General features: G+C 45.4%; 2 protein-coding genes across 2 annotated transcripts; one reads left to right on the forward strand and one right to left on the reverse strand.

The window, feature by feature from the left end:
• Window positions 1-1233: 1233 nt before the first annotated feature.
• On the reverse strand, window positions 1234-4154 carry LOC125318319 (beta-keratin-related protein-like). Its single transcript, XM_048288918.1, has 3 exons — window positions 4053-4154; window positions 2204-2474; window positions 1234-2091 (listed from the first exon to the last, which is right to left on the reverse strand). The coding sequence occupies exons 2-3, from the start codon at window positions 2457-2459 to the stop codon at window positions 2057-2059; spliced, it is 291 nt and encodes a 96-aa protein (XP_048144875.1). The 5' UTR covers window positions 2460-2474; window positions 4053-4154; the 3' UTR covers window positions 1234-2056.
• An 8368-nt stretch (window positions 4155-12522) lies between these two features.
• LOC125318317 (feather beta keratin-like) lies at window positions 12523-13657 on the forward strand. The gene is made up of 2 exons (XM_048288915.1): window positions 12523-12630; window positions 12919-13657. The coding sequence occupies exon 2, from the start codon at window positions 12939-12941 to the stop codon at window positions 13242-13244; it is 306 nt and encodes a 101-aa protein (XP_048144872.1). The 5' UTR covers window positions 12523-12630; window positions 12919-12938; the 3' UTR covers window positions 13245-13657.
• The last annotated feature ends 273 nt before the right edge of the window (window positions 13658-13930 follow it).

Consider the following 13930-nt stretch of genomic DNA (forward strand, 5'->3'; position numbering starts at 1 on the left):
TTCCTGCCCAATGAAACCCTGGGATGATGCAACTGCATCCCTGAGGGGAAGTGAAGTTTGGCTCCCACCACCTTGGAATTTCTGCCAACTCCTTCCCCAAGCACCGGGGCGTGCAGAAGCTGATTCCCTGAAAATCCAAACCAGCTCCTGACGAAGAAAATGCAAAATAACCATCTTGAAAAACCGCCGCTCCCAAAATCCCCATCCGTGTGTTTCTGAAGTGCAGCTGTTGCTCAACATCTGGATGTCCACATCCAACGTGTTTGTGTTGCAATGCTCTTGTGTACAAAGATAATTAATGTTTGTGGAGCATTCTCTGTCATTAGGGGAAGGATTGTTCAGGAGCTGGGGCTGATTTATGGACAAAGCAGATTTGCAGATTTCAGTTGTGGATTCCAAGAATTTAAATGGATTCATGTGGACAGAAAGGCCCGGGGGGGGGAGTGAGGGAGGGTGGTGGAAACGGGATTCCCTGGAAATTCCAGTGGGGGAACGTGAGCTCATTAATTCTCGGCTTAATCACTTCTCGCTATTACCAAATATATATATATATATATATATTTATAATCTATATTTATTTCACATCTTAAGCTGCACATCCCCATGTTGCAGATTGTCCTTGCCTGGCTTGTCCCAGGGAAGGTGACAGGTCCTGCCCGCACACGCCTGACCCAGGATTTTTGTCCTATTTTTGGGGAACAGCCTTGTGAGTCGGCTGGAAAATTCATTCCAGGGCTTCAATTAATTGAGAAAAAAAGAATCTGCATTTTTGTGCTGGGCCCAGCAGCATTTCACACCGAAATCCAGGCTGGATGAACTCTTCGAAAAGGCAAAATCTCATCAGTTTTGAGTGGTGGTTTGGTTAATGCTGATTTGGGGCTGTTGAGCCTCAGGAAAAGGCCCCAAAGTCACTGCTGGGACACACAAGGGTTCAAAATAAAATGTAGAGGAAGAAGTTTTCTGTCAGAACTGGAGTGACAGGACAAGGGGGGTGGGTTCAGACTGAAGAAGGGGAAATTTGGGTTGGATTTTGGGAAGGAATTGTTCCCTGTGAGGGTGGGGAGGCACTGGCACAGGTTATTCCATGAATTCCCTGTCCCTGGGAGTGTCCAAGGCCAGGCTGGAGACACCTGGGATAGTGGGAATGTCCCTGCCCATGGAACTGGGGTGGGATTGGATGATCCTTGGGGTCCCTTCCACCCCAAACCATCCTAAAAAAGCAAAACCCAAAAGTGCATCTGCATGACAGCATTTAATGGGAATGAGAAGCTCAATTTACAAGTGCAAAACTCGCTGGAAAGGATAAAATCAAAGAATTCCAGGACTTCAGGAGGGTCCACAACAAATCCCCACTCCCATGATTTTCATAGATTTGAGAAGAAGGATTTTGCAAAGAGATTTGCTCTTACAATTGCTGTAAATATTTTGATTTTGGTTGGGTTTTTTTCCCCTGGCTCGCATTAAATGAGATAAAGGCAGGAAAAGAAGCTGGGAGAGCATTACAAGGCGGGGCTAAGCAGGAATAAAGCACAGCAAGGAGCTACAAATTCCTAATTTTCAGAAATGCCAAGTAGAGTGGATTTATTTATTTCCTTTTTATGCTGGTTCAGCAAAATTTACAAATGAGGAGGAATTTGGATAAAATTTAATTTTGGAACCCAAGATTTTCAGTCGTATTTTTTTGGATGGATTTTATAATTTTTTATTTTGAGAGAAATTGATAATAAAACGTCCGGGTTGGCATAAAAACGAATTTATTGACACACAGCTTTTAGCAAACCAAAAAAAAAAAAAAAAAAAGAAAAATAGAGATCTATTTTTTAAAATCTTGTTTCTTGGGAAATTCTGGGCTTTGGTTCGTCCCAATTTGGAATGAGGTCAATAGAGAAATTTCAGTTTTCTCGTAGTTTGGAAATTCTAGTCCTTTGGCAGGTCTAGTGCCAGGAATCCATGGATTTATGGACTCCATGGGAACCTCGGGAGCTCGGCACTTCTACAATCCAGTATCCATAAACTTAGTCGGGCTCTGTCTGACTGCTCAGTTGTACTTTTCAGTCTATCCACAGATATCCAGGCAGGGTTTAGGTTGGCCTGCAAGTTCCACAACAAAACAGTTGCGATAAGTGAGGAGGAAAAGGATTAAAATTCCCTGGATCCCAAAAGGAGAACCCGGGGTTAAAACCTGACCCCAAACCACACCTACCCCTAAACCCATGGGATCCCCTGGGGCCCAGGAACTTCCTGAGGTCCAGCAGAGCCGTGGATCCCACGATGGTCTGCTGGGGGAAGGTGGTGAGGGTGGGGCCGGGGTAAATCACGGAGTAGGGGGGCAGGTCGGGCTCCACGATGTCCACGATGGTGTCGGGGTATTTGATCACGCAGGTGTCGTTGCAGGTCACGGCGAAGGGCTCGGGGCATGCCAGGCCTGCGGGGAGGCAGCACTCATGGAAGGGAGACATGGGGCAGAGGCAGAGCTGGAAAACAGCGGGAAAAGAGGGAAAAATGAGAAAAACCATCCTCGGTCGAGCAGGAAATTTCTGTGTTAAATAGTAAGGTTTTGGTAACGTGGTTATGGGGATTTTTGGCCAATTGGGAATTCCAGAGCTCAGGTGGGAGTTGAGTGTTCGTCCAGGAATTCCAGCCGGGAATTCTTGTCCTTCCTGAGAAACCCTTCTGAACTTCCTTGTTGTCAATAAAATGGTATTTTTTAGACCACCACTATTTTAATCCCAAAAAGCTTTTATCCTATTGCTTCTCTTCCCAGGATTTTTGGTGTGTCCCTCCCACTCCTACAGCCAATGGAAACCCTACTGAAAACCACAACTCCCAACTCAATCCCAGATTTTAAACTTGGATTTCAATCCTCATTTAAATCCCAAATGTGGAGGCAGGAGCTTGTTGCCTCCTCCCACCCGGTCCCAAGTGGAACAGTGAGATCCAGGCTGGAGATCCACCCATTTTTTATGGGTCTCATTAGGGACCAGCTGGATATTTGAAATCCCAGAGCTCTTTAAACCGAGCCCGATATTGAGGCCAGATTTTTTCTGGGCATTGTTTAATTACAGATTCAAGGCCGTGCTTGCCCTGGATTGTGCCCACACGAATTGGGCAAGGAAAACATAGAGGGAGAAGGGATAATTTTCCTCACTTTATCTCCCTGAAGCTGCTGGGGAAGAAATTAAGGACTGGCAAAGTGGGGGCTTGAAGTGATTTCCTAAATAAGTTCCCACTTCACTCCAGGAATCTGCGGGGGAGACAAAATCCAGGGGGGATTTCTGACGTCTCCACCTGAACATCCCGTTTTAACCTTCCCAGTCCTCAGGGAATTCTGAGGTTTTTTCCAATGCATTCAAGTCCAATCTCCTCTAGACTTGAAGGTGAGGAAAAGGCAACCACGGAGGATTTTTCCAGTGGGGTGATTTTGGCTTTGGGAAAAGAAGATTGGTCTGAGGGTTGGGATTATCGAGTGGTTCAATGCAGACAAAGAACTTGGCAAAGCTCATCCCAGAACTCCTGAAAGGAGGTGAAAAAGGAGCACTTGGATGTTCCTTCTACATTGGGAATTCAACACTAGAAATGTATTTTCACCCAAACCAGCAGTAAAGTGGCTTTCGAGTACGGAAAATCCGTGTTCTGCTCTCTGTAGGATTGGGAAAATATTTAGGACAGTTTCTCCAACTTAAAAGACACCGGAGGCTCCTGGAAGACAGCTGAGGGTGGGAACATGGTAGAAATTAAATTTTTAATGACCATTTCTTTAATGACGCCGAGTCTTTAGAATATGAAAAGAGCACCATGGAATTATTGAGATCCTTTAGGATTCAGAGGGAGTTTTCTATGCCCTCCCTGGTTTCCATGAGCTGAACTCTCCCCTCTGAAATGTAAAACTTCAATTAACTCCGAACTAAAGGATAATAGAAAGGCTCTTTCTGGAAAAAACACCCCCTCGTCCTTTCACGAGCTCACCCTGTCATTTGATATTCAGATAGCAATAATAATAATAATAGTAATAATTGATTTAAAATTCAGTAATTGAGTCAAAATTGACTTACCCGGATCACCCAAGGAGAAGAGTAAAAGAAAAGTGATTAGGAGGCTTCTACGTAGCAAATGCTTTTATACCCGTCCCCAAACCGCCTGGAGGATGTGACACCCTCTTTGCATGAAGTCTTAATTAGTTGCAAAACAAACTTTGCTGCCTGCATAACTTCTGCAAGTAATGAAACTGTTTTGCTCCCTGTTTGTGTTTGTTCCCTCTCGGAGCTTCCCAGAGCGTGCTACGCCCTCGGGGCAGGATTCACTTTGCCCTTTCAAGGGCCAGAAAAGGGCTTGATCTGCTCCTAATTAACCACATTTCAGTTATTTCAGGGCCTGATCAAGGGTTCTTTTATTTGCATTGGGTTTTCCCTCTCAGCTTCTGTGGAAGGGATTCCAGGGAGCTGCAGCGGCATCATTTCCTATCAGGGAGCAGCGTTGTTTTTATGATTTCCCAGGGTGGATGGGATTTTTTTATTCCAAAAACCCTCCCAAGGCATTAACTGTACCCCTACACAGCTGGATATCCATGGATAAGGAGAACAATAAATCCCTAATTCCATAATTCTCGATAAATTCCATAAATTCTCAATAAATCTTTAATTTCGCGGCATCAGCCTCTCTTGGACTGAACTCCTCTGAACAGGGCTGACCCCAGCGAGAAAGCTCTGCCTTATCTTCCATCTGCTCCTTACAAATCCTGGGATGGGGTTTAAGTGGAGCAGCTGGATTTGCTCCTGGGCTCCGCAGGGTTTGACCCCGGTGCAATTAAAGGCACCCAGATCCCACCCACGACTTCTGGCTCCTGACTCAAGGTGAAGTCACCGAGTGTCACACGGTTTTGTTTGTTGGGGTTTTTTTCCCCCCCTCCTCTTCCCCCAGTTTTTGGGTTGTAAAGGATAAAACTGTGGGAAAGGGAAGGTTGGAGCTGGTTTCCATCCAGGTTTTCTCGGACAGACTTAAAGGGGAAAAAAGTAGGCAAGAAATTGTTCTGCCCTGATGAAAACTTAATTTAACACAAATTGGAGATTTAAGTTTAATATAAAACCATGAAAATATTGGAGAAAACCGGGGTGCGCAGTTTATCAACATTTTTGAGTGAGCAGACATGGGTTTAAAATATTTTAAAAAATACTTTAAAGGGGAAATCAATGTCAGAAAAATCATAATAAAGAGATAAATCAGGATTCCCACAGAAAGAGATTTCTGAATGAGCCACTGGTTGTGCAGCCAGGAATATTTTGGGATAACAGTCCCCCAGACAGTTCCATTTATTTATTTTCTACATAAAAGGTGTCCTTAATTTAAATCCTATTGGAATACCGGGATAGGGCTCACTTAAATATTTGGGGACACCCTTAAAAGCACAATTCCAGCCTCTGTGTTGCATCCTCCATGCCCAAATCTGCATAAACCACTTGGGATCAGCCCGAACCCTTCTGTTCCCAGCTTCCCATAAACGCTTTTGCCTTAGGACCCCTCTCGGGCTGCAGATAATTTATGCTGGGGGGGGGAAGGGGGAGGGAAAATTTAAAGTAAATAATAATTAGGAACAAAGGGAGGCAGGGAAGGAAGGCAGCTCAACTTCCTGGCACCTCGCAGTGGCTTCACTTAGAATACGAATCCAGGGAAAGAGAAATAAGAATTGTGGATGTCCCATCCCTGGAAGTGTCCGAGGCAGGTGGGGATGTCCCAAGATTTAACTCTAATTAACCTGCCTAAGGTTCTATGAAAGCTGAAATGTCATAGATGAAGGTACAAAGGGACACTAATGCACATTTCTATATTTTTGTATTTTTATATTTTTATTTCTAAATATTTTTGTATTTTAATATTTTAATATTTTAATATTTTAATATATTTATTATTTTATCATTTTATAATCGTATAATTTAATAATTTAATTTTTATATAATTTTTATATTTTTATATTTATATATTCATATATTCTTAGATTTCTATATTTTATATTTTTATAATTTTATAATTTTATATATTATATTAATTTTATAATTTTAAAATTTTATAATTTTATAATTTTATAATTTATATTATTTTTATATTTTGATATATTGATATTTCTATATTTGTATATTTTTATATTATTTTTATATTTTTATATTTTTATATTTCTATATTTTAATATTCTTATATTATTTTTATATTTTTATATTTCTATATTTTATATTTTTATATTTTTATAATTTATATATTTTATATTTTTATAATTTTATATTTTTATATTTCTGTCTTTTTATATTTTTATCTCTTATTTCCTTTCAGAATCCACATATGAAGATTTGGTTCTTGCCCTTTAACCCCTTAACACTCTTTGTAAAGATAACAATTAACTGTATCTACATAAAATTCACACAAGGTGCTGCCAGGTGATGCTGGCATTCTGTGAGCCCTCCCCCAGACACTGCTCAGTGCTCCGTGTTCATTCCATTCCCCTTTTCCAGCCCCTTGCGCCGCAGAACATTTCGGGACTCCTGGGGATTTCTGCTCTCTCTGCGTTTTTGGGCCCTCTACAAAAAGCTCCTTCGCCCTTCCCTCGCAGCCGAATTTTCCGTTGCCTTTGGCAGATTTTAATTCCAGTTATTATCTGGGTTTAGCAGGGAAGCACGGGAGGCAAATGAATTGTCGGAGGTCACCCTGGGAGCAGCTGGAAGAGCCTGGAGTGAAGCGGGCCCTCCTGGCTGACATTTATCACCTTCCCAGCCACCGCAATTCCAGCAGCTCTCGGAAGCCTTGGCTGCCGTTCCATTGGATCCGTGGGGCACAGGAGAAGTCCCCACAGCCAGGAATCGGCGGATTGGAGCTGGGAAAGAAAGGAGTGGGAGTTCCAACCTCCTGGAAACACCAGGCGGGGATTAAGGGAGGGGCTGGGAGCGCTTTTGGACGAGTCCTGAAATGGCTTTTCCAGTTTGACACCGGAAATCTCTGGCGCGGGGAGTGAACACGGCCCTGGGTTTTAACAAATTATTCTGTTTTAGAAGTGCCCTTTATAGTCACGTTCTCCCAATGTGTTGTTTTATGGAATTATGGAATGGTTTGGGTGGGAAGTACCTTGAAAATCATTTTATTCCCACCTTCCACTATCTCAGGTGGCTTCAGGCCCTGCCCAAGCCAGCCTTGGACATTTCCAGGGATGGACAATCCACAATTCCCTGGAAAACCTGCACCAGGGCCTCCCCACCCTCACACAGAACAAATTTTTCCCTAATATCCCCCTCAGAATGAACAGCGAACTTGGATTTCTTTCCATTTTCCCTTCTCCATCACGCAAAAAGAAAAAAAAAGATCTGAGTTTTCCAAAGGTGCTTAAAGCCTTTAAGGCCCAATCCCTAATTAATCCAGGCCTTTGTTTATGTCTTTCGAAACCTAAAGCTGCCGCTTAAGAAATCTGCAATTACTGGGGCCCTGCAAATTGCTCACGATGGGGTAATGATCCCCAGTCAGAAAATAATTCCTTTTTAATGAAACTCCTTCCTCAAAAATCATCCCTTAGGAAAGACTTGGTTCCCAAGGAATAATCGTATCAGTGTGGATTTATCTGCTTTTTAACAGCTAAAGAGGGGGGGGGAACAAAGCAAATTAATAATAATAATAATAATAATAAATAAAAACAGGAGGGTGAAGCTGCGGGAATTTTCTTCAATTAATTGAAATATTAACGAAGCCTTTTGTGTGTGCGTGAGGTCCTAATTAATTCCAGGTTAATTTTTCAGGACTGAGTTCTGCGTTCTCTCAGTGTGGGTCACACCAGCAGCCTCGTTTGCATTCTCTGACCTTCCCACTCTGCTCAGGTTCCCTCATCAGGGATGTTTTCTATCCTAGAATTCCAGAATAATTGTCTTTTTTGGACTGTGAGGCTCAGAATCAAACTGGAAAGCCAAATTCTCTGCTCAAATCATTCCCCTGCCAAGCCCCAAAATCTTTATTAAGTCTTAATAAAGGGTTTTTATTTGTTATTTTTATATCAATCTGAAAAATTCAGCTGTGAGACCTTTCCTTAAATCCAAAATTAACCGTGAGTGATCTCCGCATTTTGATTTAACAATTATTCCCTTTTTGTGTAATTCCTGAGAAATCAGTGCTGTCCAAAGACATCCAGGTTTTCTCTGGAACAAATTCCAGCATTTGCCTGTTCTGGGAAATCTGGCAGAAGTAAAATACCAGTTTTCAAATCAAAATCAAACCAGAGAAAATATTTATAATTATTAATATTATATTTAGAATATTATTATAAACTTAATGTATTTCTAATACAATATTATTTCTAATACATATAATTAATATTTATCATTTATATTATTTACAATATTTTATTCTTATTTCTAAGTATCAATATTATATATTTATTATAGATATATTTAAAATATCTATTTATGACCAGAGAATGCCCATTAACAACCTTGCCACGTCCTTCAGGGTGACTTTGTGACTCCCTTTCAGAGCTCTGCAATCCTCCTGGATCCCTAAAAGCTGCTAATGAGTGTTTTACATGAATAAATCATTAATGAGAGTTTGCAAAGAGCTTGGAAATCCTTTAATCTGAAACTTCCTGGGGCCGTTCCCGGGGACTGGCGTTGCCTTGGGAACTTTGCAGAGTCACCCATTTTTGCAGGAATAATTCCAAGGAGGGGCCTTTTTTTTATTTCTCATTCTTTTAAATGGGATGAGTTGCTAAAGGAGGGGAAATAGGAATAAAAAGGGGAAATTAAATGATTTTCAGGGAAAGGGGATGGAGCATGAGCCCTTTTCCTCCTGAAATCTCCCAATATTCCCGCTTATTTCGGGGTGCCCCAGCAGTGGGGAGGTGGGGGCGAGGGAGGGAATTTTCCCTGCTCCAAACCTTCTCCAAGCAGGAATGATGAGGCTCTGCTGCAAAATGGCACCTCCTGCCCAGATTTTTTGGAGGGAAGGAGCGCTAAAATTAAGGAGCAGAAAAACCCCAATTCCTTCTCCATATTTATGGGGTGATGTGACCCTGGAGCCCTGGGGGAGGACTTGAGGGACGACCTGGAGCTGGTGGAGCCAGTCCAGAGGAGGCTCCGAGAGGATCAGCGGGACGTAGGAAAGGCTGAGGGAATGGTTCTGCCCCCACAGAAATTGGGGTTTTATTTCTCATTCTTTCAAAAAGGCCATTTCTGGCCACCCTCACTGTGCCCTCGGGCTTCGGTTGCTGCCTGAAATGCCTCTTTGGGCATCACTCCCAATTAAAGCTCTGCCAGGGCGAAGAGCTGCACCAAGGCCGACAAAAAACCTCATCCCCAAGCTTATTTTGGGGCTGTTTTGGCAAAAAACTGCAGCTTTCAGCCCAGGGGACGAGTCAGGGAAAGTGCCCAGTGCCCCCTGAGCTCTGCCCTTCCCTACAGCCAGATTTCCTGCCTGGAGCTGTTTACCTGCTCCTGGTTTGCTCCTTCAATAGAGCAGTAATTTTTTTTTTTTCTCTTTAAATCCCTCTAAATGACGAGGTGTGACGGGGAGAGCCCCGAGGCGGCGACTCTTACAGCAGAGCTGCTCATCCTGCGTGCACCAAACGTCCCAGTCCCAGGTGCTCATTAATGTGTCATTATCCCGAGCATGGAATTGGCTTCAGACACCCGTGGCGGGTTGAGCAACAAAAGCCCTTAAAGATAAACAGATCAAAGCTCAGCTGTCATTCCAGTAATCAGCTCCTAATGAGGTCAGGATTCTTGGCCTCGTAAGGCTTTTTTTTTAAAAATTTTGTTTGCAACACTGCATCCATGTTAAATCCCAAGAATGGAATAAATTTAATGGAATAAATTCTGTTAAATGGATGGAATAACCTGGATGCAGGGAGGGGCAAATAAACTCCATTCCCTGGGATTCGCAAATCCATTCCGTGGGCTGGTGTTATCACAGCGATTGCCCGTCAGTGTGTGAGGAGGGGTTACAGGAATCCATGGAATGGTTTGGGATGGAAGGGGCCTTAAAGATCAACTCATTCCAGCCCTGCCATGGGCAAGGACACCTTCCACTATCCCAGGGTGCTCCAACATGGCCTTGGACACTTCCAGGGGTGCTTATCCATGGAATAACCTGTGCCAGGGCCTCCCCACCCTCGCAGGGAACAATTCCTTCCCAATATCCCATCTACATTTCCTTTCTGTCAGTCTGAACCCATTCCCCCTTGTCCTGGCACTCCAGGTCCTTGAGAATTGTCTCTCCTCATGTTCCTTGTAGGCCCCTTCAGGTCCTGCAAGGCCACAGTTGGGTCACCCCAAAGCTTCTTGTCTCCAGGCTGAACAATCCCAGCTCTTCCAGCCTTTCCTCCCAGCAGAGCTGCTCCATCCCTCAGATCCCATCCTGGAGCCTCCTCTGGACTCTCTCCAGCAGCTCCACGTCCTCCCTGTGCCGGGCCCCAGGGCTGGGGCAGCTCTGCAGGTGGGGTCTCACCTGAGCGGGGCCCTGTTGGAACCCCCCCATTCCCACCTCACTTTGTTCCCAGTGCTGCTGCGTGAAATCGTCGTAAGAATCCCAAGTAGCCTTGGATCTGTTCCAGGGGCTTTGTGGGAGGTTGTTACAACACACAAAACAACTTTTTAATGAAAAAATTAATAACCCTGGGTTCTGATGCTGTCAAATGTTGTCTGCCCAGGGAGTAACCAAATTTCAGCTGACGTTACTGCCCGAATGACAAAACCATCCCAATTTTGCATTGTGGCTGCAATATTTCCATGGCTGATGCACTTTGTGTGTCTCAACCATTAATGAATATTTGGGATTGACTTTGAAGTTCTTCCCTTTCAAGAAGCCAAAGCTTCAATTGTTCTCCAGCCCCGGGGAGCTGCAGACAGACACCTCTGAGGCTTGGGAATATGGGATGAAGGTAAATGAGAGATGGAGGTTCTGATACTGCTGGGAGGAAGCTTCAAGTGAAATGTTCTTTTTTGGTTAAAAAAATACTTTATAAAAGAATTCCCATCGGTTGTGGAATCACGGAATGGTTTGGGGTGGAAGGGACCTTAAAGATCATCTCGTTCCAACCCCTTTCATGGGCAGGGCCACCTCCCACTGGATCAGGTTGCTCAATATCTCATCCAGCCTGGCCTGGAATGGATCACATCCTGGAACTGATCATTTCTTCTGCCTCAATTATCATAGGATGCATTCCCAATTAGTTTTGTTCTTCTCCAAATTGAAATCTTAAAATAATTCTCAAAATAAAATCCCCAGTCTGGGGATTGAATTACTGCTCGAATCATTTTATCCCTTCATGGTCAGTTTAATTCTTGTTTTGCTGCAGTCACGAAGTGCTAAGCTCTGCTTTAATGAATAAAATGAAACATTTCTCTCCTCAGAAATGTTTTGGGGTGGAAAAATTGAAGCTGGAGACTTCCTCCCCTTGGTTAGCCAAAATTACCCACTCAAATTATCCCAGCTGAGCAGAAATGATTGTTGGCTGCACCACCTGAAAGAAGCATTTGGAGTTCTGGGTTTGGCTATGGCCATAAATAAACTGAAATTAGGTGTCCAAGCAATTGCAGGGACGCCACCAACTCCCGAGTTCCCAATTGCTCCCATTCCTTTCCAGGAAGGAAAGAGTTGTCTGGATATTACCAGTGGTCATTCTGACCTCCAAATTGTGGTGACAGGACATAAAACTGGAGCACATTCCAGCCCTAATTAGGCCAGGGAAGCAACTTGCCCAGTAGCCTGTATCCACCCCCAGCTGCTGAATGTTTTATTTCCACGGAGAAACAGAGTTCAGCTCCCTGTTGGAAAAAGGGAAGGGGAAACTGCTCCTTGAGACTTGACAGAAGTTGCTCTGAGGGTTAAGGGGGAAATTATTCCCAGAAAGGGCTTCAAATGTGAAGCTGACTTGGAAAAAAGCCCCACATTTTTTAAAAATTCTGATTTTGGTTGTTAAATGTACTTGGAGATTCTACAGAAGGTGAAGGTAGTGACACAATAAACTATAAACCAGAAGGTGTTTCTGGAATAAAATGCCGAATGTTGACTGAAAAACTGAAAAACTTGGTGCCACACAGGGTTTGTGACCTCATTGGGCTCTCACCTAAAGCAGGGTTTCATTCTCAACGAGAGATTCAAACCAGACCTGTGGCACAATCTGAAAACACACAGAAAAACAGCTGCAATTACATTTATGCAAAATATGCAAATGCTTTGTGAATCCAGAGCTATCTGGGATGAGTCTGGCATCGTTTTAATTGGGGAATGGCTGTGAGACAGACAAGGCAGTGACTAAACTGCCAGACAGAGGAGGAAAAACACGTTGCTTTCCAAGGAGATCACCATAAAGGTCTAAATTACCTGAATCAACAGTGCTGGGCATGAGGAGCGTTTGATCTATAATTAAGTCACATAAAATGAGGTTCCAGTGTGGAATGGGGATGCCACCAGCAAGGAAACAGGGAAGGAGCATTGAAGCACCAAATCAAAGGACAGTGCAGGAGAAGGGAGTCTTTTCCATGCAGGATGAGCTTGGGAAACACGTCCCATGAGCAAAGGCTGGCCCTGGGGCTGTCCAGGACAGTATAAAACCCACTCCGACTGCAGAAGCCCTCATCCACTTCTCCTGCCTTCTCCTGCTCGGTGAAACAGGTGAGCTGCAACCACCTTTGCCTTCCTCTTCTCCTTCTCCTTCTTCTCTTTGCCTTCCGCTCTGGCCTTGGTGCTGTGTAGCTTTTGCTGAGACCTTTGCTCCTTGATCCTGCTCCCAACCTCTGCTCACTGGCAAGAGGGGGGAGAAGCCGTTGGGCTCCTTGCAGGGAAACTGTGGGCATGGGTTCCAGATCCTTCCTTCCTCCCAATTCCCTGTCCCTCCTCCCCAGACTCTGCTCTTTCTCCTGCTGAGGCTGTGCCTCACATCCTGCCTGTGCCTTCTGCCAGGTGCTCCTCCAGCCACAGCCATGTCCTGCTACGACCTGTGCCGGCCCTGCGGCCCCACCCCGCTGGCCAACAGCTGCAACGAGCCCTGCGTCCGGCAGTGCCAGGACTCCCGGGTCATCATCGAGCCGTCCCCCGTGGTGGTCACCCTGCCCGGGCCCATCCTCAGCTCCTTCCCCCAGAACACCGCCGTGGGATCCTCCACCTCCGCTGCTGTGGGCAGCATCCTGAGAGAGTCCGGTGTCCCCATTAACTCAGGGGGCTTTGGGCTCTCTGGGCTCTCTGGCCTTGGTGGCCGCTACTGTGGCCGGAGGTGCCTGCCCTGCTAGAGCCGGGCCGGACGTCCAGCGAGTGCCTCCCCCAGGAAGCCCCAAGCCAGGTGCTGGACTGAGGCTGGAGCTGCTGGCCAGCGTTTCCTGAGGCCTTGGGGCTCCTCGAGCCCTCCTGCCAAGGAGGGAGGGAAACGTGGCCAGCTGAGGCTTCTGCTTGTCCTGCTTTCTTCTGCGCCTCCCGAGGCCCTGTTGTCCCCTGCTCTCCTGGCCCAGGGGCTCAGCCCCAAGCCAGCGCAGCGGGGTCCTGCTGCTCCCGCTGTCCCCGTGCCTGTGGGAGGCAGACGTGTGTCCCACTGCTGCCCAGGGCTGCCTGCCTGTCCCTGCTGCTGGGGCAGCCTGGCCCCGGGCCCTGCCCACCCCCCTGCTTTGTTTCTGTCTTTACACTCAATAAAGTTGACTCTGCATTGGAACTGGAGTCTCCTGGAGTTCCTTCCATTTTGGGATACCCAGCTAAAGCTGCTCCATGGGGGATGGGATGCCCTGGAGGGGATTGGGTGGGCAGTGGACATTTTACATGCCTGGGTGAGTTGAGAAGCTCCAAGGGCCACAGTCACTGGCAGTGCCATGGGGCAGTGGAGGGAGTGTGGCTTTGTGTGAGTGTGCACAGGGTGACCAGGAGGTGTCCCAGGGGACAGGTGAGCCAGGAGGGAGGTTGGGGATGTGCTGAGGATGGGTGCACAATG

Source organism: Corvus hawaiiensis, chromosome 29, assembly GCF_020740725.1.
Source record: "Corvus hawaiiensis isolate bCorHaw1 chromosome 29, bCorHaw1.pri.cur, whole genome shotgun sequence".
Lineage (NCBI taxonomy): Eukaryota > Metazoa > Chordata > Aves > Passeriformes > Corvidae > Corvus > Corvus hawaiiensis.

Bases quoted from the DNA above. Each gene is read 5' to 3' on its own strand.
- LOC125318319 (XM_048288918.1), bottom strand. From the start codon at position 2,459: ATGTCTCCCTTCCATGAGTGCTGCCTCCCCGCAGGCCTGGCATGCCCC. The intron at 2,092-2,203 runs GTAGGTGTGGTT...TGGAACTTGCAG, and splicing joins GGGATCCCATGGGTTTAGGG to GCCAACCTAAACCCTGCCTG.
- LOC125318317 (XM_048288915.1), top strand. From the start codon at position 12,939: ATGTCCTGCTACGACCTGTGCCGGCCCTGCGGCCCCACCCCGCTGGCC.